This window comes from Tympanuchus pallidicinctus, unplaced genomic scaffold (assembly GCF_026119805.1).
Source record: "Tympanuchus pallidicinctus isolate F22 unplaced genomic scaffold, pur_lepc_1.0 scaffold57, whole genome shotgun sequence".
Lineage (NCBI taxonomy): Eukaryota > Metazoa > Chordata > Aves > Galliformes > Phasianidae > Tympanuchus > Tympanuchus pallidicinctus.
The window spans coordinates 201748-225586 of record NW_026294777.1 but is presented as its reverse complement, the minus strand read 5'-3'; the positions used below and the strand labels follow the sequence as shown (position 1 = coordinate 225586).

The window sequence follows — 23839 nt, the reverse complement described above, 5'->3', positions numbered from 1 at the left end:
GTCTGTTGCACGCGAGTGGCTCAAGAAGAAAAGCTTCAGATGGGGAAGGATGGAGCTTTCAGAACCTGATGGGTACGGATCCCCCCCTGCTCTTATAGCAGGATGTTGAATAAAGGCTGTTTGCAATTAGCCAAACCTCTGAAGGCCTGGCCACGTGGAGAGGAACATTTGGTGTCTGGGGCTATTTGCAGTATCTCTGTCAGCCTTACCCCAGAGACCCCCAGAGGATAAAACTGCACAGCTAATAGCAATGCTGTTTTGACTAAAAAAAAAGGATAGGTTTACTACAGTGATTTTGCAAGGGAGAGATGAGAAATTAAAAATAGAAAAAGCTGCAGTGCATAAGTGCTATCTTTGCTAAATACAAGCGCAGGAAATCTGGCCACTTATTTGTTCCTTCTCTTGAAACCTCAGTTGGAGTGCTGCTCACATCACCATCATTTTGCTGATAGACCTGAAAGCTCTGGGTTAAAAATTCAATATAGGAGTATTCTCAGCAAAGAAAGGATGAAGGTTTTTGAAGAGCAGGGTTTTCCAAGCATCCAGGAGAGGGGACGTTTGGCTTTGCAGCTATTGAGACTTTAAGTAAAGCAACGCAGCGGCGGTGCTTAACTCAAGAGTGAATAACTACTGAGACTTCCCACTTCAGCATTTGATGTACGCTGCCTTCAGCTGAGCCTGAGCAAAATGGGAAAGGCAGCATCCAGATGGGGGGTGGGGGAGGCAGAGCTCACTGCACAGAGCTGGAAGGCAGGGGCAGCACCTAAGGAGGGAGGGGGGACCGTGGTCAGGAGGGATGGAAGCGTCTGAGAAATGCCACCTCCAGCAGAGTGGAGGCTCTGCTCACAAAGACAAGGTCCCCAGCTTTTGGTCCAGTATTAAATGTGGAGGTTGGTGGCCCTGCGTGTGGCTGGGGGGTTGGAGATTCATGATCCTTGAAGTCCCTTCCAACCCTGGCCGTTCTGTGATTCTGTGATTTTGGGAGGATTCCTACACCAGGGTCACAGTATCTTAGCCTGAAAGCACGTTGCTCAGGACTGCTTTGTCCAGAGAACAGCAAAGCACTGACCATAAGTTTAACAAAAGCAAGTGTAGAGTCTTGCATCTGGGGAGGAATGATTGCATGCACCAATACAGGTTGGGGGATGAGCTGCTGGAGGGGAGCTCTGCACAGAGGGACCTGGGTGTCCTGGTGGACGACAGGTTGCCATGAGCCAGCAGTGTGCCCTTGTGGCCAAGAGGGCCAACGGCATCCTGGGGTGCATTGCAAGGAGCGTGGCCAGCAGGTGGAGGGAGGCGATCCTCCCCCTCTGCTCTGCCCTGCTGAGGCCTCACCTGGAGCACTGCGTCCAGTTCTGGGCTGCCCAGCACAAAACAGACAGGGAGCTCTTGGGAAGAGTCCAGCGGAGGGCCGAAAGATGGTGAGGGGCCTGGAGCATCTCTGCTATGAGGAAAGGCTGAGTGAACTGGGTCTGTTCAGCCTGGAGGAAAGAAGGCTGGGAAGGGACCTGATCCAGGTCTGTGAATATCTGAGGTGTGGGGGGCAGAATGGCGAGGCCGGACTGTTTTCAGTGGTGAGTGGAGACAGGACAAGGGGAAATGGTTGGAAACTGCAGCATAGGAAGTTGTGCAGCAATGTGCAAAGGAACGGCTGTGCAGTGAGGTGAGGAGCACTGGAACAGGCTGCCAGGGAGATGGGGGAGTCTGTGGGTCCCAATGGGTCTCAGTGTGTCTCTATGGCTCTCAAGGTGTCTCTATGGGTCCCACTGTTCACTGGAGCAGGCTGCCCAGGGAGGTGGGGGAGTCTGTGGGTCCCAATGGGTCTCAATGTGTCTCTATGGGTCCCAATGGGTCTCTATGGGTCCCACTGTTCACTGGAGCAGGCTGCCCAGGGAGATGGGGGAGTCTATGGGTCCCAATGGGTCTCAGTGTGTCTCTATGGGTCCCAATGGGTCTCAGTGTGTCTCTATGGGTCCCAACGTGTCTCTATGGGTCCCACTGTTCACTGGAGCAGGCTGCCCAGGGAGGTGGGGGAGTCTGTGGGTCCCAATGGGTCTCAATGTGTCTCTATGGGTCCCAATGGGTCTCTATGGGTCTCTATGGGTCCCAGTGTGTCTCTATGGGTCCCAACGTGTCTCTATGGGTCCCACTGTTCACTGGAGCAGGCTGCCCAGGGAGGTGGGGGAGTCTGTGGGTCCCAATGGGTCTCAATGTGTCTCTATGGGTCCCAATGGGTCTCTATGGGTCTCTATGGGTCCCAACGTGTCTCTATGGGTCCCACTGTTCACTGGAGCAGGCTGCCCAGGGAGGTGGGGGAGTCTGTGGGTCTCAATGGGTCTCAATGTGTCTCTATGGGTCCCAATGGGTCTCTGTGTGTCTCTATGGGTCCCAATGGGTCTCAATGTGTCTCTATGGGTCCCAATGGGTCTCAGTGTGTCTCTATGGGTCCCAATGGGTCTCTATGGGTCTCTATGGGTCCCAACGTGTCTCTATGGGTCCCAACGTGTCTCTATGGGTCCCACTGTTCACTGGAACAGGCTGCCCAGGGAGGTGGTGGAGTCTCCTGCTCTGTAGATGTTCCAGACCTGCCTGGATGCCGACCTGTGCGACCTGCTGTAGGAACTGCTTTGGCAGGGGGTTGGACTCCATGATCTCTGGAGGTCCCTTCCAACCCCTACAGTTCTGTGATTCTGTGACCATAAAGCAAAGTCCCCAAGGAGGGGAAATGGAGAGGGACGTGCTGATCTCCTGGCAGCCAATGGTAGCATGGGTGGGAAGGACACAGCGCCGTGCCTGGGGGGGCTCAGATCTGACATTTGGAAGCATTCACCAACCATGAGTGGTCAGATGCTGCAACACACATCCCAGAGAGGTGGGTGATGTCCCGTGTTCAGGAGGCATCTGGACAATGCCCTCAATAGCACTGAAGCAGTCAGGCAGTTGGAGTTGATGGTCTCTGTGGGTCCCTTCCCCCTGGTCTATTCTATTCTACCTCAACCCTACACATATGGGGTAGCAAACCACACCAACACGACTGCCTGCTGATAACGGTCATGGGACCACATAACCCATAATGCTGCGCTCACAGCCACAGGGGATTCCTGCATCCTCTCCATCTTTCATCCAGAAACTTAGGAAACTCCAGTTTCGTCAGTAAGTCGGTTGTGAAGACACCTTAGGAGGAAACTCCTGGCGAACAGGAGTTTCATCGGGATGCGGTTCCCTCTTCTCAGGCATAGATCTCCTCCAACTGTACGAAACGCCACGCTAAGCTGGATGCACTCTGTTTTCCCTCCTACAAAGGGAAAGGAGCAGCCCTCAACAGCAAATGTGATTTGGTGACCAGTGGAAGGCGTGGATTGGAAGCGGCTGAGCGAGGCCCACGTGCCTTTGCCATCAGCTGGAAGAGGAACCAGAGCCCAGGCCACGCTGTGCCTCCGCACGGAGCCACGTGTTTGTGTCACATCTCGGCAGAAAAGGTGAGGGCAGCCCAGCGTTGTCCTTCGGTGTTGGGTGTGAAATTAAAGGGATTTGGCAGTAATGGGACACGAGGACACTGCTGGAGAGCTGGCGGATAGAGAAGTTCAGGAGCTCATCCCAGAGCTCCTTTCAGACCCACGAGCAGGAGATGGCGTCGTGCGTAGAACGGCGGAAGGGAAGCATGGGGAGCAAAACTGAGGAGGTTGGGATTGAGGAACACTGGGCCGTGCTAAAGGATTTTCACAGTCAACAACCTGCACTCCACAGAGAGGTGAGATAATGATCTTGGCTGAGACTTAAGTAGAACAATTAGAAAGACATTAAATCAAGAACATCAGAGAAACAATTCCAAAGAGGGAAACGCTGCACAAACGCACCGTGTCAGAAGTAATTAAGCCCATTTGATAAAGAATGAGAGGAAGATTTTTCTTCCCCTTTGTTCATTTCGAAGTACGAGGAGACTGGATAACAGGAAAAAGGATGCGGACTGCTTCTAACGGTAATCATTGACATCACTGTCATTACTGAAACTTGCAGAAAATTCAATTTAGAGAACGAAGAATGTCTGATTGCAACAAGAATGGGAACGTATTGAGGGGGCAAGGAGGCCCAGACAAAGAGTTTATGTTAAAATCCCTGCTCAAATCACTTGTATGGCCACCAATGGTTGAGAACAGGGCCTGGGGTTTGTGTGGAGCAGTGTCAGAAGTAACAAAAGGTCCTTGGTGAGCCTTTGTTATGCACCAGTAAAGAGAAAAAGCTCCTTAACCTCCAAGTGTTGGTCACCAAGTTGTGTAAATTAAAGCTCTCACTGCCAGGGCAAATTCAGCTTGAAAGCAAACGCCGAATGCGCCAGCTTACAGGCAGTAAGATATCATCTCATTTTGTGAGCATACAGGAATGCTTCCCTGGGTCTCAGTGTAATGAATAGGAATCTACTAAACAATTCACTGCTCTTATGATCAGTACAGGACAGCACAGGGAGCTGGGGGCCCCAACCAAACGGGGGGTATCTGATGCTTCCTATGGGAATCAACCAAGGGAAATTAGATCTGATCAGAGATTTGCATTGACTTCAAGATAAGATTTACTTCAAGATGGCCAAGTCCAGCACGTTGGAGACCCCCTTCAGCCAACCCTTTTCTGCTTCTCCTGGCCGGATTTCAGTTCATCTGAAGGACGTGGAGCACGGAAACACAGGAAGCTTACAATCAAACAGTAAAAGGTGACTGAGAGCTCTTGAAGGAGAAAGGATACGGCTCCATAAATTGAAGAGGACCTTCCAGGTTGGCAGTGAAGGGACAGCAGCAGTTACAGCCCCAGCTCTAACGGCAGGACACGAGGAAATAGTGGTCAGCATGAACCCAAAAGTAGGAAATGAAGGACAAGAACAGGAACTAATGGCACAGGAGTAAAGAAAACCACATCTGGCGTGGCAAAGGGCTGTCAGAGAGGGGTCTTGTTGCTGTTGTTTAAATTACAGAACGCCAAATGACTTCCCAGGCCCTGGTCAGATAGGCAGTGTTTAATTGGTAACAAATACAGAAAGCGAAATGACCAATGGTTATTGCTAATTTTGCTGCTGAGGAAATGCTATTTTCCTTTCTATCGCCAAAATGGGATTTCTGAGATAAGCCACCTGCACTTGAAGAAGTTGTTTACTTCTAGAAAACGTGGTGTATCATCCTTCCTAACTTCTCCCTGAAGATCTTTCTGTGCCAGTGAAGTTAAACTCGAACACATTTTGAAGTACTGGGGCATCCAAAAAGATGAGAAGAACAGCAGCGTTGGGTCAAGACACAAAAAGGGACGACTAAGATGATCCATGAACCAAGAAGCCAGAAAATTAATGCCAATCTTGGGAAAGATTGGGAAATTTATACGGAATTTAAATGACCCGGGATTGAAGAATACCTGTGTTGTCACATTGGCCAGTCAGATTTTACAGTAAGAAGGTCCTGCTGCTCACATGTAACCCCTTTTCTTCTGATTCACAGAGATGATGCTGAGAGCTGCTTTGATGTGAGGCTCGTGCACAGCCCTACCCGATGTGGAAAACAAGCAGCACCAAATGTCAGCTCCACGTCCTTCAGATGAACTGAAATCCAGCCAGGAGAAGCAGAAAGGGGTTGGCTGAAGGGGGTTCTCCAATGTGCTGGACTTGGCCATCTTGATGTAAATCTTATCTTGAAGTCAATGCAAATCTCTGATCAGATTTGTAGGCGACACGAAGCTGGGATGATTACGGAGAGCAATCAGGGCTGGGCAATGCAGAACCAGAAGCAAAAGCTGTGGCAATCCCTCAGGATCCACCTGAGCCCAGTGAATGTGAGGGAGGAGATGAGCTGCCCTACAGCCTTGGGCTTTGCAAAATGCTCCTGGGGAAGGGCTGGCAGCCCTGCAGGGAGCAGCGTGCTCCCACCTCACCTCTGTGTGGAATGGGAGCAAAGCAGCCCCACCAAAGCGAAGCTGCCACGCAAGGAACTCCTGTGCTTTGCTACGGTTCAGGTGACACAGGCCATGGTGTGACACAGAGTCTGTTCCAGCAATGCATGGCCATCCGGGTCCTCCCCAGTGAGGTCGCTGCCACGGGACACAGACAGCAGGGATATGCAGGGGAGCACTGCACAGCAATGTGCCTGGTGTCTGCCTTCCAGCTGACCTCTTAGAAATGGAGCAGTGACTCAAAACTCCCTCAAAAGTGATGGGAAAACAGGAGAAAGCGTCTTCAGGTGGAAGGCTGAAGGAGTTCGGCCTCTCTTTAATTAGGGGAAGAAGGATTAAATGTTGATTTGATTACCACGTATAAATACATTCATGCGAAAACATACCAGGTACTGAAGTGCTCCTTAATCTAGAAGATAAAGCGTAACGACAGCTGGAAGCTGAAGCATACAAATTTAAATAAGACACGAATTTTAAACAGCGAGGGTGATTAACCAAATTACGAAGGAACAGCGCGGATCTTCTGTTCCCTGAATCAGGATTGATGACTTCATGGAAAATGCGTTGCAGCGTTGTTCACTGAGCACAAGCACAGGGTGACGAGGATCCCCTGGGTGCAGGAGGTCAGGTTGGGTGGTGGAACAGCTCTGCCTGCTCTTAAATTCCACAAAGCCACGGATACTGAACAGCAGCTCCACGTCGTTCTCTCGCGCTCACAAAACAGACCGCAAAGCAAGAAAGGGTTGTGTGTTTTTGAAGAAGGATCAGGGCTCGGAGTGAGGTGTCCAGGACTCCCTCTGCTCCAGTGTAATTTTCACAGCTCAGAACATCCAGCTTTGTTGCCCTGCGGAAAGGGACCTGGGTGTCCTGGTGGACGACAGGTTGCCATGAGCCAGCAGTGTGCCCTTGTGGCCAAAAAGGCCAATGGCTTACTGGGGTGCATTGCAAGGAGCGTGGCCAGCAGGTGGAGGGAGGCGATCCTCCCCCTCTGCTCTGCCCTGCTGAGGCCTCACCTGGAGCACTGCGTCCAGTTCTGGGCTCCCCAGCACAAAACAGACAGGGAGCTCTTGGGAAGAGTCCAGCGGAGGGCCAAAAGATGGTGAGGGGCCTGGAGCATCTCTGCTATGGGGAAAGGCTGAGGGAACTGGGTCTGTTCAGCATGGAGGAAAGGAGACTGAGAGTGGACCTGATCCAGGTCTGTGAATATCTGAGGTGTGGGGGGCAGAATGGCGAGGCCGGACTGTTTTCAGTGGGGAGTGGAGACAGGACAAGGGGAAACGGCTGGAAGCTGCAGCATAGGAAGTTCTGCACCAATGTGTGAAGGAACGGCTGTGCAGTGAGGTGAGGAGCACTGGAACAGGCTGCCAGGGAGGTGGGGGAGTCTGTGGGTCCCAATGGGTCCCAGTGTGTCTCTAGGGGTCCCAACGTGTCTCTATGGTCCCACTGTTCACTGGAGCAGGCTGCCCAGGGAGGTGGGGGAGTCTATGGGTCTCAATGGGTCTCAATGTGTCTCTATGGGTCCCAACGTGTCTCTATGGGTCCCACTGTTCACTGGAACAGGCTGCCCAGGCAGGTGGTGGAGTCTCCTGCTCTGGAGATGTTCCAGACCTGCCTGGATGCCGACCTGTGCGACCTGCTGTAGGAACGGCTTTGGCAGGGGGTTGGACTCCATGATCTCTGGAGGTCCCTTCCAACCCCTACGATTCTGTGATTCTGTGATTTGCTGTCAGTTCTGAACTGGGATCAGATGACGGTTTGGATCAGGTGATTTTTTTGTTTGTTTGTTTGTTTTGGTGTTTTTTTTTCTCGTTCTTCCTCCTCTGTATTTAACAGATTCTTCGCAGTACACATGAGCCTGTTTTCCTATCAGCCTCCAACCCTCTGTGTTCCATAAACACTCAGATGTTGTTTCGAGAGCTTGCGGGGCATATTGGTGATAGGTGGGTGGTTGGACTAGATGATCTTGGAGGTCTTTTACAACCCTGGTGATGCTGTGATTCCATGAGATAACATCAGATCCAAACTTTCTGTAGCTCCATCGATGGGGCTTTGAGCATCCTGACCTGCTGGGAGGTGTCCCTGCCTGTGGCACTGGGTTGGAACTGGATGGGATTTAAGTTGTCCTCCCAAACAAACCACTCTGTGATCTCCTCGAGCGCACTGCACTCTACAATACGACACACTTCATAAAACCGAGTCAGCTACAGAAGAGCAGAGGGCTTTCTTTTAAAGAAACGTCCCTCTAAATGCTCAAAAGGGCTTGGGCAAAAGTGAAAAGCAGAGCTGATCTGCTTGGGCATGCTCCAAGGCAGAGCGCGATCACGCTCGTATGCTGCTAATGGTTTATTTGTCACAGGAGCAGTTGTCCATCAGGACCAAACAGAGTGGCTACACCAATAAATTGAACAAAACAAACATTGCTGGCTGAGTTTGAATGGTTCTGTCAGTTTGGCTGAGTCAACTTTCACCTTTCCAGCCCAGGAGTTGGCAGAGGCCAAAAGCCATCCCATGGAGCAGCCTGGGTGCAGCTCCATTGTCAGAAAGGACTGGAGAGGTTAACAGTGCGCCCGAACCACGCCGTGCCCGTTGATGGCATGGCAGAACAGCCGTCTGGGCACGTGAGAACTCCTCATGCAGAGAAGCCAGAGCTTCAGAACCAACCTGAGGAGCCGTCCAGCTGAACCAGAGACACGGAAAATTAATCATCAGATTGGCACCTGCTCGTGAGCTGGAAACGTGCCCATCATTCGCAAGCAGAAGTTCCAACTCCGTAGTAACTGATCATAAAAAAACACTGCTTGAAAACAGAAATAACTAAACCAGCAGCTCCTCCCCCAAGACCATGAGAGCCCTCAACCGGGACCAGGCACAGATCCTCCCGTCCTCTGTTCTCAAGGAAAAGACATGGGAGTTTGATTCTCACTCCTTGCACCCTGGAGCCTGCATAAAACCCAACAGCCAACGCTCCAAACCCTGACCTCCATAAGGTGGGGAAAAAATTTAAAGACAACACTGAGAAACCCAGAAGCCAAGATTCGATTTTCTTGGCCTCCAAAACATTTCTCCAGCCTTCTGACCTCTTCACAAAGAGTCTCCACGTTCCCTCAATGTGCCAGACCCAGAGACTGCCCCGTCCTCCCCAGAATCCCATCTGAAAGATGCACAACCTCACAGCTGTCTCATTTTGTGCCTCATTCCCAGCCAATGCATCTTTCTCACCCCACACAGTATCATCTGCCAACGGCCTTCCGCGACTCTGTGCTCCAAAGACCTCCGAGATCTAAGACACACTACTAAGGAATCCAGCAAACCTTCCCCTTCACACAACCCATCACTTGCTATGCCCACCAGGAACAACCACAGAGAGGTGGTGGAGTCACCGAGCCTGGGGGTGTTCAAGGAAAGGCTGGATGTTGTGTTGAGGGACGTGGTTTAGTGGGAGCTGTTGGGAATGGGTGAACAGTTGGACTGGATGAGCTTTGAGGTCTTTTCCAACCTTGGTGATTCTATGATTCTATGATTCACTGCCCAGATTCCCACTGTTTCCCCTGGACACTTTCTCCCCCAGCCCTGCTCTGCCATCTCCCCCTTTCTGGAGAGGCCAATCTCACCTCCAGTATCCGGGTCGTGGAAGTTGGGATCCAGTCCTTTCTCCAGCAGCCTGCAGACTTTCTCCGCGTTCAGCATTTGCACGTATTCCATGAACTTCTTCAGGTTTGCCTGCACAATACGTAGCATTAACACCCCGATATGAGGAAAGAAGCCACCAGAGGAATATCCCCCATCCGAGAGACCCAAGGCAACCAGCACAACATCAGAGCAGCTCCCATGTGTCCAGTTTTGGGCCCCTCACTGCAAGAAAGATATTGAGGCCCTGGAACGTGTTCAAAGGAGGGCAACAAAGCTGGTGAGGGGTCTGGAACACAGGGCTGATGAGGAGAGGCTGAAGGAGCTGGGAATGTTCAGTGTGAGAAGAGGAGCTCAGGGGAGACCTCATTGCTCTCTATAACTGCCTGAAGGGAGGCTGTAGTGAGCTGGGGGTCGGCCTCTGCTCTTGTGTCATCAGTGATAGGAGCAGAGGGAATGGCTTCAAGCTACGGCAGGGGAGATTCAGGCTGGACATGAGGAAGTGTTACTTTCAGAAAGGGTGGTCAGGTGCTGGAATGGATGCCCAGGGAGGTGGTGGAGTCACCGAGCCTGGGGGTGTTCAAGGAAAGGCTGGATGTTGTGTTGAGGGACGTGGTTTAGTGGGAGCTATTGGGAATGGGTGAACGGTTGGACTGGGTGATCTTTTAGGTCTTTTCCAACCTTGGTGATTCTATGATTCTATGATTCTATGATTCATGAGGAGCCAGGGCACACATTCATTCCCAAGTCCCTGAAGCCCTACTCCCTATAAGGTTCACGTCCTATTTGAGGGCACACCACAGGCCTGTGCACGATGAGGCCCTTCCTGCCCACGCCTGGCATCGCTGGACCACCCCAAGGAAGGCACTGGGGCCACCAGCCACCCCCCCTGCCCACACCACAGCCCCCTGCTCACACCCCATGAGGGCAGACACGTGTTGCACACGCCTGTGACACGGACACATCCCCATAAACACACTGCAGTGTTTGCCAACCGGGCAGCTATGGAAGATGCTGAGCAGCACTGCCACTGACACAGCAATGGGGGCTTTGCCCACATCTTGCAGCAGCACTGCACCTCCTGAGGTCACCGAGTCACTTTGACGGCGCATCGCCTCCTTGCCAACTACTCTGAAACGCTCAGGAAGAAAGGCCAGCTTCACAGGCACCAGCTGTCACGGTGTGGTGTCGCAGCTACGGCTGCAAAATCGTGTTTTGTTCACGATGCCATTCTCTGTCTTTGGCCAGAGACTAAATCTTGTTCTCCTGAGAGCTCAGAGGACTCCTTGAAGCCTGGCTGCCTGGCCTTGGCTGTGAGGATTTTCTCTTTTTTCCCCTTTTGGGTAGCTACACTTGATGCATACACTGTTTAATAGATTTCCAGCCTCTAGGAATTATCGCTCTGCCAGGCAGGCCGACAGGACTGAAAACACTCATTTCACACATGCTCCCAGCTCTGCTTTGCAGACCTTTGGGTCACATCCCCCATGCTCCTCCCAACAGCCAGTGCCACGCACACGGTAACTGCAGCGCCCATCTTCCAGATTCGTGCTGGCAGAGCTGAGCCCACAGCAGCACGGCGTCGACTTTTAATGATAGCTTCTGCATTTTGCAAGAAACTGAAGAAAGAGTGCATGAGCAAAAGGAGAATGCAGGGGGAGGCAGCCTCGACTCCAGGATTCAACATCACAGTCCCATGCACTACATGGGCTCTAATAGGGCCATGCATGGAATTTCTCTCTGGGAGAAATCAATTACTATCCCGAATTTCTAAACATTCCAGAGTTCATCTACCTTCAGATCAAATCCACAGCAAAGCTTCAAAGATAATTTGTCAAGCAGATGGACTTAAGAAGTTAAATAACAAAGAGAAAACCGTTCTCTTCCACCAGTTACCACCTGCTGTGCTGCGTGCCCCAGATGTGCAGCTCGAGGCCTGAGCTGATATTCATATAATTAAATCAATTAAGTTGTCTTCCAGAATAAACTTGGGGAAACCCATTGTTCCACTCGAATTAAGCACCGCCCTGAGCATGGAGACATAGAGACCCCCGATTTTTAAACACACATCTGTGGAAAGCACTCTGCTACATCTCAGAGATCTCCCAGCACTCTGCCAGTGGGCAGAGGTGAGAAATAACAGAAATGGGATTCAGCAAAGGGATGGGAAACTGCTAACTGAGACGTCTTGGTCAGTGCACACCTCAAACCTTTGCATCAAGATCCTCTCATTCTGCACAGCCTCTCCCACAAGCTGCCATCGCAGCCCGGTGCCTCCAGCACTGGAATGCCCCATGGGACCCCCAGATCAGAGCCCTGGGGCACCCCATAGAGCAGCCAAACGGTTCAACCACCATTGGAACCAGTACCAACATTGGGAGCACAGCACAGGGCTGAGCAGAGGGGTTAAGAACTGAAGAGCTGCAGGGCCACCATGGGGAGCTGTAGGGCCAGGAGGAGCAGTAGGGCCAACATGAGGGGACTGTAGGGACTTAAGGAGCTGTAGGGCTGCCGTGAAAAGCTGTAGGGTCACCATGAGGGAGATGTAAAGCCACCATGAGGAGCTTAGGGCCATAAGGAGATGTAGGAACACCATGAGAGAGATGTAGGGCTGCCAGGAGGTCACAAGGAGCTGTAGAGCCACTATGAGGGAGCTCTAGGGCCACTGTAGGTCAGCCTTGAGGGGATGTAGAGACATGAGGAGCTGTAGGACCACCATAAGGAGTTGTAGGACCAAAACAAGGGGCTGTAGGACTGCCATGAGAGAGCTGTGAGGCTGCCGTGAGGAGCTGTAGGGCCATCATGAGGGGCTGTAGAGTCACCATGTGGGGCTGTAGGGTCACCATGAGGGGCTGCAGGGTCACCATGAGGGGCTGTAGGGTCACCACGAGGAGCTGTAGGGTCACCATGATGGGCTGTAGGGTCACCACGAGGAGCTGTAGGGTCACCATGAGGGGATGTAGGGTCACCACAAGGAGCTGTAGGGCCATCATGAGGGGCTGTAGGGTCACCATGAGGGGCTGCAGGGTCACCACGAGGGGCTGCAGGGTCACCACGAGGAGCTGTAGGGTCACCACGAGGGGCTGTAGGGTCACCATGAGGGGCTGCAGGGTCACCATGAGGGGCTGTAGGGTCACCACGAGGGGCTGCAGGGTCACCACGAGGGGCTGCAGGGTCACCACGAGGGGCTGTAGGGTCACCACGAGGGGCTGTAGGGTCACCATGAGGAGCTGTAGGGTCACCATGAGGGGCTGTAGGGTCACCATGAGGAGCTGTAGGGTCACCACGAGGAGCTGTAGGGTCACCATGAGGGGCTGTAGGGTCACCATGAGGGGCTGTAGGGTCACCATGAGGGGCTGTAGGGTCACCATGAGGAGCTGTAGGGTCACCATGAGGGGCTGTAGGGTCACCATGAGGGGCTGTAGGGTCACCACGAGGAGCTGCAGGGTCACCACGAGGGGCTGTAGGGTCACCATGAGGGGCTGTAGGGTCACCATGAGGAGCTGTAGGGTCACCATGAGGGGCTGTAGGGTCACCATGAGGGGCTGTAGGGTCACCATGAGGGGCTGCAGGGTCACCACGAGGGGCTGTAGGGTCACCATGAGGAGCTGTAGGGTCACCATGAGGGGCTGTAGGGTCACCATGAGGGGCTGTAGGGTCACCATGAGGAGCTGTAGGGTCACCACGAGGGGATGTAGGGTCACCATGAGGAGCTGTAGGGTCACCACGAGGAGCTGTAGGGTCACCATGAGGGGCTGTAGGATCACCACGAGGAGCTGTAGGGTCACCATGAGGGGCTGTAGGGTCACCATGAGAGGCTGTAGAGTCACCATGAGGGGCTGCAGGGTCACCACAAGGAGCTGTAGGGTCACCATGAGGAGCTGTAGGGTCACCATGAGGGGCTGTAGGGTCACCATGAGGGGCTGCAGGGTCACCATGAGGGGCTGTAGGGTCACCATGAGGGGCTGTAGAGTCACCATGAGGGGCTGCAGGGTCACCACGAGGGGCTGTAGGGTCACCATGAGGAGCTGTAGGGTCACCATGAGGGGCTGTAGGGTCACCATGAGGAGCTGTAGGGTCACCATGAGGGGCTGTAGGGTCACCATGAGGGGCTGTAGGGTCACCATGAGGGGCTGCAGGGTCACCATGAGGAGCTGTAGGGTCACCATGAGGGGCTGTAGGGTCACCACGAGGAGCTGTAGGCCACCATGAGGCCATTCCTCAGCCTCCTCTGCTCCGGACCAAAGAAACCAAGGACCCTCAGCTTCTCCTCACATCCCTTTCCCTTCAGACCCTCCCCCTTCTCTGCAGCCCTCATTTGGACACTCTCTCACAGTTTTACATCTCCATCCTGGCTTTACTGCCTTTGTGTCAGTAAGGTTTCAGTCCCACAGAGGTTCTTTCCCACAATTAAATCACACAACTGTTAAAACCTGTGTTTGGGGTATGACAACTTCAGGAGCATCTAGAAAACCATATTGATTGAAGGATTCTTCTGCCAAAAGCCACGAATTCGAGCTCGCTCCTCCTGCACCGCTCAGAACCAGCACAAACCATCCTTGGCTCTGGAAATCAGCTCAAATCTATGAATATGTCACGGTCGCATCCCATTGTAACCACTTTTCACAGAAGCAAATGCTGGTATTTACATTCTCCCGTGTTGGTTTTTCAACTTAGGCTGCATAAAAGAGCTTTCCTATCAGATTGTTTTTCATTTCAATTTAGCTAGAAACACAGAACATTTTCCTTTCCATTTGGACTGATTCACTCAAAGCCGAAAGATTTGAGAGCTGAGAGAGCGCAGAAGCCTGTTTTTCTCCCCCCAATCTATGAATAAAACCCTGGTGGGAAAGGAATGAGATCTCATTATTCTAAGAAGTGGAGGATTTGGGGCCAGGTTTTGAAATGTATTGAGGTGACGAGACACGAAGAGAGAGAGCAAATGTCAGACTCCCACTGAAATCAAGGGGAGCTCAGCAATGCCTAAACCACTCAGGCAATTGTGAATCTCGCCAGATACTTATTTTCTGGCACTTAAATACCTTTGAGAGTTTGTAATGGGAACCACTAACACAGACCCAATCTCCCTTTGTTTGAAAGATCAGTCAGCTTCAAACGCGGAAGATACGTACTGATAGATTTACCTTTCCTTTTCTGTACCCAGTGCGCTCAAGGAACATTTACTGAAGTGATAAAGATACGATTTAAAATGTTACTTTGCTTCAATTTTAATTGAATTCCAGCTTCCCCCCCAAAATAGTTGGATACGCATCAAAATCATAAAAGAAACATCAGGAGCCAATAAAGGCACCGCGTCCCATTTCCTACACGCAAAAAAGCGAAACCTAAATGCACGTCTATAAAGCTATCAGCTCCCAGTGCATCTTCCCAAGAGCAGAAGCAATATGAATTCATGGAGATCAGGGTGATTCTCAAATCACTGTGTGGGGATGGCTGTCCTGACGATGGAAAGAAGCAAAACTCAGCAATAAGTCATCCAACGAAATCAGCCTAGCATACGGCCGCCCCTGGCTGATTGAAAGGGTTTTCACACCCCTATTTCCCAACCCCTTGGCGTGGAAGTGCTGTGTGAAGGTCAGGCAGATGGGGTTGGGGCGGGTTGGACCCTCTGGGATCCTTCCATCCCAACCCACAGCCATTGCAGCCTCATCCCAGCCTCTGCAGCGGATCCGTGCTCATCACCTGCATCTCCTGCAGGCTGACCGCCAACCCCCCCTGCTCCCACCGAAGGAGGAGCCCTGTTAGAAGAGACAAGAACCGAATCCTGGCTCTGCCCTTATCCCACTGCTTGGGAACCAGTAGGGCTGGCTGTCCAACCCACGGCCACCGCTCCCTTTCTGCACCCGTACCCGAAACACCCCCTGTTCACCCAGCTGAGCTGGTCTGAGGCACGTTCCCCAAAGCCTGGGGTTAAGGCCAGGATTGCTCCTGGAGAGGAAGCACAGCCCTGCTCGTCCCACTGAGACATGATGTGCAGCCCGTTATCCCCTGTTGGTACAAAACCACAAGAAAAATCAACACCCTCCAGAAAAAGCTTGTGGAGAAGAAGCTGGTGTGAGGGAACAAGCTCTTCTCACCAGCTTTTCTCTCTTGCTCATCAAAATGAAAGAAAATAAATGAGATATTCTTCTGGCAGGGAAATTATTCTAACTGCTGCTGGCTGCTCAGCCCGGGCTGAGTGCAGGGATGCTGCCGGGACCCACTGTGAGCACAGGGAGACAAACACCCCTTCACAGCAGTTGAATGCTGATGATTCCTGCCTTTTCAGTATCAAAGCAAGGTGAACGTTTCCTCAGGGCCTGGTCTGTTCCTAAGAGCAGCTAGGATTAAGATAAACCACCTGCTGTCCAGATGCCACATGGTTACGGTGCCTGCAGAAGGCAGGAAGCCACTGATCTCCTCCCTGGTCACTTCACAAGCTCTTGCCCAGGCAGCAGCAAGCAGACATTCCCACAGAAATGCCTGATAATCCATTTCACTGCACACACAAAGAATCTTTACACGCCATCTCTGAAAGCTCAGCGCTTCTCCAAACCTGCCTGAAGCACTCCCAGCGTTAACAGGACCAAGGGAAGCACAGAGATGCTGTGGGCTGAGGGCCAGGGGGCAGAGGGGAACACGGTGTAAGGATTGGGGTCAGCACCTGGGCGTGCTGCTCTGAGAGCTGCCAAGGCAGCACGAGCTGCAGCCTAAACCCAGTGGTGCTCAGGTAATGCCAGGCTGCAGGCACGGCACAGTGCTCCAGGAGTTAACTGCACAGCTGCTCATCTGCTCATGGCATTTCCCTGCCAGCCCTTTCTCCATCCAGCACTTCCTGCAGGCGTTAACGAGCTCCTTTGTCTTTCCAATCAGATTTTCAGGGCTGTGACAATATTTTAGGTAGGAGTGCAAACCAGTCAGCACCGCAGTACTGTGACCGTAACAGGAGCTCCCAGGTTGCCCTCAGACAGCTCCACCACTGCACTGGAGCCCATCTCCTCCTGGAGAACACGGAATCACCGAGTCATTCAGGTTGGAAAAGAGCTCTGAGATCCCCAATCCGACCCCAACCCATCCCACTGCCCACGTCCCCCCAGTGCCACATCCCTGTGCTCACTGAACACCCCCAGGGATGGGGGCTCCCCGCTGCCCTGGGCAGCTGTGCAGCGCTGACGGCTCTTTGCAGCACAGGTTGTCCCCAATTCCCTCCCCAGCACAATGTGAGACCATCCCATCTCACTGCTGCTTTACCCTCCTTTAGGTGAGCTCATTAGGCACAGGTCTCCAGCTGAATGCACCCTGGGCTTCAGCAAAAGGGGACAGAGGGGCAGGGAGGGGACTGTCCCCCTCTGCTCTGCCCTCGGGACTTCAGCCTGGATAAGAGACAGGAGAGACCTCCCTGTGAGCTGAAGGAGCTGCTCAACAGGAGGAGAACGGCTTTGTACACGGGCACAGGGTGATGGGACACGGGGGGAATGGCTTTAAATTAAAAGAGGGGAGATTTCCCCTCACATCTGACATAAATCCTTCACCCAGTTGTGGTGCGGTGCTGGCATTGCTGCCCAGAGCTGTGGGTGCCCCAGGCTGTGGATGGGCAGCCCAAGCTGGGGGGCACACAGCCCATGGCAGGGATAGGGCTGGGCACATACCATAGCCAGAGAAGCAGTCCCACCGTCCCATTAGACCCAAAGCTAATTCTTCACAACGCTTTTAATTACTGAATCTCAGGGAAAAAAAGAAAAGTGAAAAAAAAAGAGCAGCACAAAAAGAGCAGCATTTCACTGCCCAGGAGATAAGGCTTCGTTTCAGTTAACATGGAAACAATCCCGCCCTTGCTCAGCCATGCACAGGGGAGGAATGGGGCTCTGCTGGCCCCAGGAGCACCGCAGCTCCAGGAGAACATCAGCATCCTCCCGATGGAGGCGAATGGGAGCAGGGCTGCACATCTCCCTTGGATGCCGTCCTTCAGCAGCAAGGGACAGCTTAAAAGTACAGAAACGACTTGAAGGAGATTTGTTATTTTAAGCGGACATGAAAGCACAGAGATGAAGTGAATATTTAATAAAGCACATTCCTGGCTCCTGCACACTCCTGGGGATGCCCTCAGACGGTGCCGCCCAGGTCTCCCCAGCTCAGCCCTCCCTGTAGGAAGCGTGGCTCCCACTGGCAGGGCTCAGCAGTGATTCACGTTTCCTGGCGCCAGGGAGATGCTGAGCTTTTTCCACGTCTGCTGCCTGGATATTCTTATGCCACAAGACAGAAACCTCACCACTTTCATCTTCGTGAGTCAGATCTGAGCCCTGGCAGCATTTTATCCCTCCTTTCTGCTACTCGGCTAAAGGAAGGCAGAGGACGTGTTTCTTCCCATGAAGACTTTAACCTTTGCAGTAGGTCAAGCCCTTTGGGACCAAAGTTTTTTTTTCCCTCCCCTCGTGTTCTGCCTGTGGCTTCACCCAGCTCTGCTCTTGCTGCTGTGCATGTCCATGGAGAGCATACAGCTCCCTCCTGCCTCCCTCACAGAACACACACCAACAGGAGCAAGGCAGCAGCCCTACAGCAAGAGCAGTTCTGCGTCCTACAGCCTTCTTGACAAGAACTCCAGAGCCTCCTGGCGCTTTCCTCCACTGCACAGATGCCCCTGGAGCCCTCCACAGCTCTGCTCCCTGCCATGAGCCCCATTTCCCCATGGGATCCCCCAGAAATGGGCTGCATTTGGTGGGCGCTGAGGATGTCCTCCCACCCCCAGCCACCCCAATGCTGCCCACCCCGCTCCTCCTGCCACTGCCAGCCCCAGCCTCCCAGGAACCAACACCATTCCCACCAGCCCTGTGCCTCAGGGAACAATTATCAGTGGCAACAGAAATCCTCTGCTGGTCCAGACCTCTCCACACTCATTGCTCTTTGGTTTCTTAGATGAGAAATGATATCACGGAGCTCTTGCAGCTGGCTGGGAAGGAGCAATGCAGGAGAGCATCCACCCAACCACTGCGTGCCCAGCACCTGTCAGCCCCACTGCCCCAGCTCCACAGTGCCTGTTATCCTCACTTCCCCAGCCCCACAGTGCCTGTCACCCCAGCATCCATCACCCCCGGCACCTCAGCCCCACAGCACCCATCACCCCCACCTCCTTGGCCCCGCAGTACCAGCTGTGCCACCAGGGCATCCCCAGCCATTAATCTTCATGCATTCCTCCATCGCTGCCCACGCTGCCTGGAGCAGCAGACCAACGATGGAGGTGTGCAGCAGCCCCTGAGCGGGAGGACGGCAGGCTGCTCAGTGTGCACACACTGTTCCATCACCCACCCAGGGCACAGAACAGAACAAAGCTGCTCTTCAGCCAACCCTCTGTGTGCTCCCCTGCACTGCCTGCCCCGCGCACAGTTGGCACCCAGACCTCCAACGGAGCAGCGCCCACCACAGCACACACAATTGCAGCACTCAGTGCAGTTCTTCCACTCACAACACACCAAAACCACCCCGGCTTTGGCCACACCAGCAGCTCACAGCAGGGATCTGAGCTCCGGCGAGCGAGAAAGGCTGAACCCCCTCAGGTCCTGGTGCCCTCAGAGACCTCTGCCCATCAGCATGGACCACTGGAGCTGTGCATGCACTCAGGGCTCTGAGCTCACAGGCTCAACTCCAGCCTTACCTTGGTATGGAGCTTGGCAAACTGCTTGTCATCCAGTAAAGCCTGGGTGTACACACGCCGCTTGTACCGGAACTGCAAGAGGGAGAACGCCAGTCGTGAGATGCACAAAGCCCACTCAGCATCAGTTTGCTCTGGAGCAGAAGTCCTGCAGTGAGACCCTCAGCCTAAATCTGAGCACAGCAGAACAGGATCTGCTGCTCTCCTCCACCTTTTTTTCTCCTCGTTCATTGCTTTGCTCGGTGAAGAGGCTCTGATCAGTTCCTCGTATCAATCTGTGTGGTTTCAGCTCTTCTCAGTGTGCTTTCAGGCACTGACTGTGACCAAACTCTGCTCTGATGCCCATCTCCTCTCCCGAACCACTCCTGGAACCACCTTGCTGTTTGTCAGGGCACACACCAAAGGATCCCAGGATCCCATAGGATCACATTGGGAATTCATGACAGCCTTTCTGACTGACAATCTTCTTTGAAAACTTTGTTTTCAGAAATGAGAGCCCCTCCTTTGCAAGCAGCCACATCCCTGTCCAATGTCGGGGTCTGGAACACAGGGCTGATGAGGAGAGGCTGAAGGAGCTGGGAATGTTCAGCCTGGAGAAGAGGAGCTCAGGGGAGACCTCATTGCTCTCTATAACTGCCTGAAGGGAGGCTGTAGTGAGCTGGGGGTCGGCCTCTCCTCTCGTGTCATCAGTGATAGGAGCAGGGGGAATGGCTTCAAGCTACGGCAGGGCAGATTCAGGCTGGACATGAGGAAGTGTTACTGTTCAGAAAGGGTGGTCAGGCACTGCAATGGATGCCCAGGGAGGTGGTGGAGTCACCGAGCCTGGGGGTGTTCAAGGAAAGGCTGGATGTTGTGCTGAGGGACGTGGTTTAGTAGGAGCTATTGGGAATAGGTGAACGGTTGGACTGCATGAGCTTTGAGGTCTTTTCCAACCTTGGTGATTCTATGATTCTATGATTCTAATTTAGGAATGTGCTGTGATGGCTCCCGTACCCAATGACTGCTCCCACACTGCTGTGCCCTCTGCCAGCAGTGATTTGCAATTGATACAACTGTTGAATATCCCAAGTCGAAAGTGACCCACAAGGATCCTCGAGCCCAACTCACACACACTGCACTCAAAGCCTGGGGTGCCCACAGAGGGTCTGACATCAGTCCCTAAGAAACCCACCCAGGCTCATCCACGTGTCCTACAGACACCTTCCAGCGCTGATCCCAAACGGAGAACAAAACCAGGTCCTCCCCAGTGGCCGCTGCCTTCGTGCAGCCATCTTCATAGGGCAGAATTATGGCTCTCTTAAAGAGGTTGGATTTGATTCGATCTTTTTCAATTGCATTCTGAGATTGTGAGCTGTTATGAACTTCATCTGTCGCCAGCATCCCATTATTTCAGCTGGATCTGACACCAAGTTATCTTTGGGCTGGAGTTACTTTTGAATGCTGGCAATACATCACCTCATTCTCAGCCTGCTGCAGCTGCCCTTGGGTTCCAGAACTTGTTATAAACAAGAAATCCTGGGCAGATGTGTCCTCACAACACTTTTTTCAATCATTCCCAGCTAAAAGCTGCCCAGCTCACCAACATACAGCTGTTGGACCCCTGCAGGCAAACCCAGGCTGGATGTTGTGTTGAGGGACGTGGTTTAGTGGGAGCTAATGGGAATAGGTGAACGCTTGGACTGGATGATCTTTTAGGTCTTTTCCAACCTTGGTGATTCTATGATTCTCTGATTCTTCACCCCCACACCAAGTTGGGGTGCAACCAGCTCCAATCCCAGCTGCACAGCTGGTCAGATGGGGAAGGCAGGCTGTGTCACTCTGATGTGACAGCATGCAGTGCCACCCAGGGGCAAGGCAAAAACAGAGGAGAGCAGAGCTGCGAGGCACCATCAGCTGCTCTGAGCCTCTGCACAGCATTAGCAGTCAGCTCTGAACCCTGAGCATCACCTGGCAGGAAGCACTGCCTGAAGTCCCTCCGTAACGTTTTGTCACTCTGTACAAACCCACATCAATCTGGTCACCTCCACACTCAGCCCTAAGGGCTCATTTCTCTTATGGGCTCAGGAAACCTCACTGGGAGCAGCGTGGGATCGGTGCCCTGTAAACAGATTCCGGACTTTTGGTTTTCCAACACTTGATTTTCATGTGCTCAGCTGCCATTCTTATCAGGTTAGGAAGAATTGAAATGACCCACGACAAATGTCCACGTCAGGTCTGCTTTTAGATGTGTGCACTGAGATATTAAGCGTGGACATTATGCTGAATCATACAGAACAAAGGACTAAAAGCCTAAGGGAGGAACATTAGGGAACTGACTGCCTCGTAGGTTTATTTGCAAGCATTCCTCATGGTATTGCAAATGTTTTAGTCTATATTCGACATTAGTTTACTAAGAAACTGTGCAGCATTTTCCTTCCACATTAGTTGGGATTAGTTATAATAACAGCATTCACGCTTGCATTTGTAAGAGTTCATACAGCTTAAGTGTGTAATGCTTCCTAAGTAGGCTCTGAGGGTAAATTATAGCACAGGATCCCTGAACCAGAGGTCTGCCTGCAGGTAATCAAAGCTCCATACAGCCAGTGGGGAGTCAGTGGAGCCCACAAACTGCTCCTGCTCACCCTGTGATACACACAGCCCTCCCAGCCCCAGACCAAAATCTGTACTGAATGTCAGTACAGAGGAATTCCATTCATTTCTGTCCCAGTTAATGTTCTGGAAAGGAATATAATATAGAATGAAATCTAGCAATTATCGTCCGTGCTCATTACGTGAATGGGGTCTGTATAGGAATGGTCACTGCTGTCAAAGCACAGTGCTCCCTTCCACAATTTACACTAATTGTGAATTAAATTTAAAGAAAAAATGTGCACTCAGAGGGCGGTGAGGCACTGGCACAGGTTGCCCAAGGAGGCTGTGGATGCCCCATCCCTGCAGGCATTGGAGGCCAGGCTGGATGTGGCTCTGGGCAGTCTGGGCTGCTGGTTGGCGACCTGCACACAGCAGGGGCTTGGAACCAGATGAGCACTGTGGGCATTTTGCATCCCAGGCCATTCTAGGATACTATCATTCTATGAAAGTAAATGTAAAATTAAAGTGAAAAACATCAAACTCAACCCCTTCAGCCTCATTTCCAAGGACCTTCCTGTGCTTTTCCCTCTGTACCTACAGCTTTCCCTGCCTAACTCCAGTTCCTCACAGCAGTTACCTGCCATTATAAGAAGAAGGAGATGTGTGACCAGCTGGCTCGGGAGGCAGAATCAGACCCTCAGGGCCACGGCCAACGTCACAGAGCTCCACCAGGCAGAGCCATGAGCAGCTAAAACTGGAGCTCAGAGGCGTTTGCCTGAGCTTTCCCTCGATGGATTCTCTGCGAGTAAACACACACCCACAGAAATCTCTGCACCTCGTCCTGATGGGAAAAGGGGGGAAACAGGGGCGGGGGAGGAGGGGGCTTAATTTCTGTGCTGCTTTTAGAGACTGTAGAGGAAGGGGTGGGATGATTCCTATGCACTTGTGCACGTACATAGGCGTGCGTACGTACCTATAGGTGTGGGTACACACACACATATATGTTTATGAATGTATATATTAAAAATGACAGCTACCTCCAGGTAGGGGACGGGAGTGTCGGGATTCAGGGGGTACTCCCGCAGCAGGCGCTCCTCGTCCAGGAACTTCCCTGCTCTGCCATTGAAGGCTGGCTGGAAGAGCCCGTAGTTGAGCACATCCTTCAGGCTGTGGTTGAGGGTGCACAGAATGCGCTGCTTGGAGGCCCACACGGGAACGTCCGGATTCAACCGCAGACACTTCTGTGGAGAGACAGAAGGGCAATGAGAGCTGCTGCGTATTGCAGGGATGCGGAGAGAGCAGGAGGACGAGAGGGGAACGCCACTGCCTTTGCAGTGTCAGCTGGTAAAAGAAGGGGAGGCAGAAGCAGAGGATCAAGTGTTTAAAATCAGAGGACACGCTGGCGCACCGGAGGTCAGCTCACAACAGCAGGTCCCCAGCAGCGTTCTCAGCTTCCCTCCCAGGTCCTACTGCCTGCATTTTGACCCTTGACTTCTTGTTATGATTACTTTGGTTTTCCACCTTCTTTGCTCTTGGACTTGGTGATCTCAGAGGTCTTTTCCAATCTTCACGACTCTATGATCACTCCCAAAACAGGAGACTGGAGGCACAGCGTCCAAGGGGCAGGGCCAGCAGAGTCACACGGTTACATCGTTGTGGTTTTGTTCATGGAGGTTTTGAAGAGTTGATGCCTGAACACAGACACCTGCTTGGCTTCCCAAGCAGAAACACAGCCCAATCATCACCCCTCCGTGCACACAGAAGCCATTCCAATGGGCTCTGACAGACCTGCAGTGTTGGAGCTCCACACCACACACCCCAGCCCATGGACTGGCACTCACCCAGGCATCAGAAGTAACTGCACATCCTCACTCCTTCCATCAGCCTTGTCTCACCATAACTCATTACCACCGTGCCCACTAAACCACTTGGGCACATGGTCAGTGAGAACGGTGGGGATGGGTTGGAGTTGGATTTGGTGACCTTAGAGGTCTTTTCCAACCTTACTTATTCCACAATTCTATGATCTCCAGCTCCAGAACCCTGGGGCTTGCTTAGGCCTTAGCAGCA

At 52.6% G+C, this 23839-nt stretch overlaps 1 protein-coding gene across 1 annotated transcript in view; it reads right to left on the bottom strand.

Moving 5' to 3' along the window:
• SHANK3 (SH3 and multiple ankyrin repeat domains 3) overlaps window positions 1–23839 on the bottom strand; it is a 279947-nt gene that overhangs the window by 219284 nt on the left and 36824 nt on the right. The window contains exons 3-5 of the mRNA XM_052705382.1: window positions 22807–23010; window positions 19202–19273; window positions 9537–9645 (exon numbers count right to left, since the gene is read on the bottom strand). Of these exons, the coding sequence (XP_052561342.1) occupies window positions 9537–9645; window positions 19202–19273; window positions 22807–23010 (385 nt within the window). The remainder of the gene's footprint in view (window positions 1–9536; window positions 9646–19201; window positions 19274–22806; window positions 23011–23839) is intronic.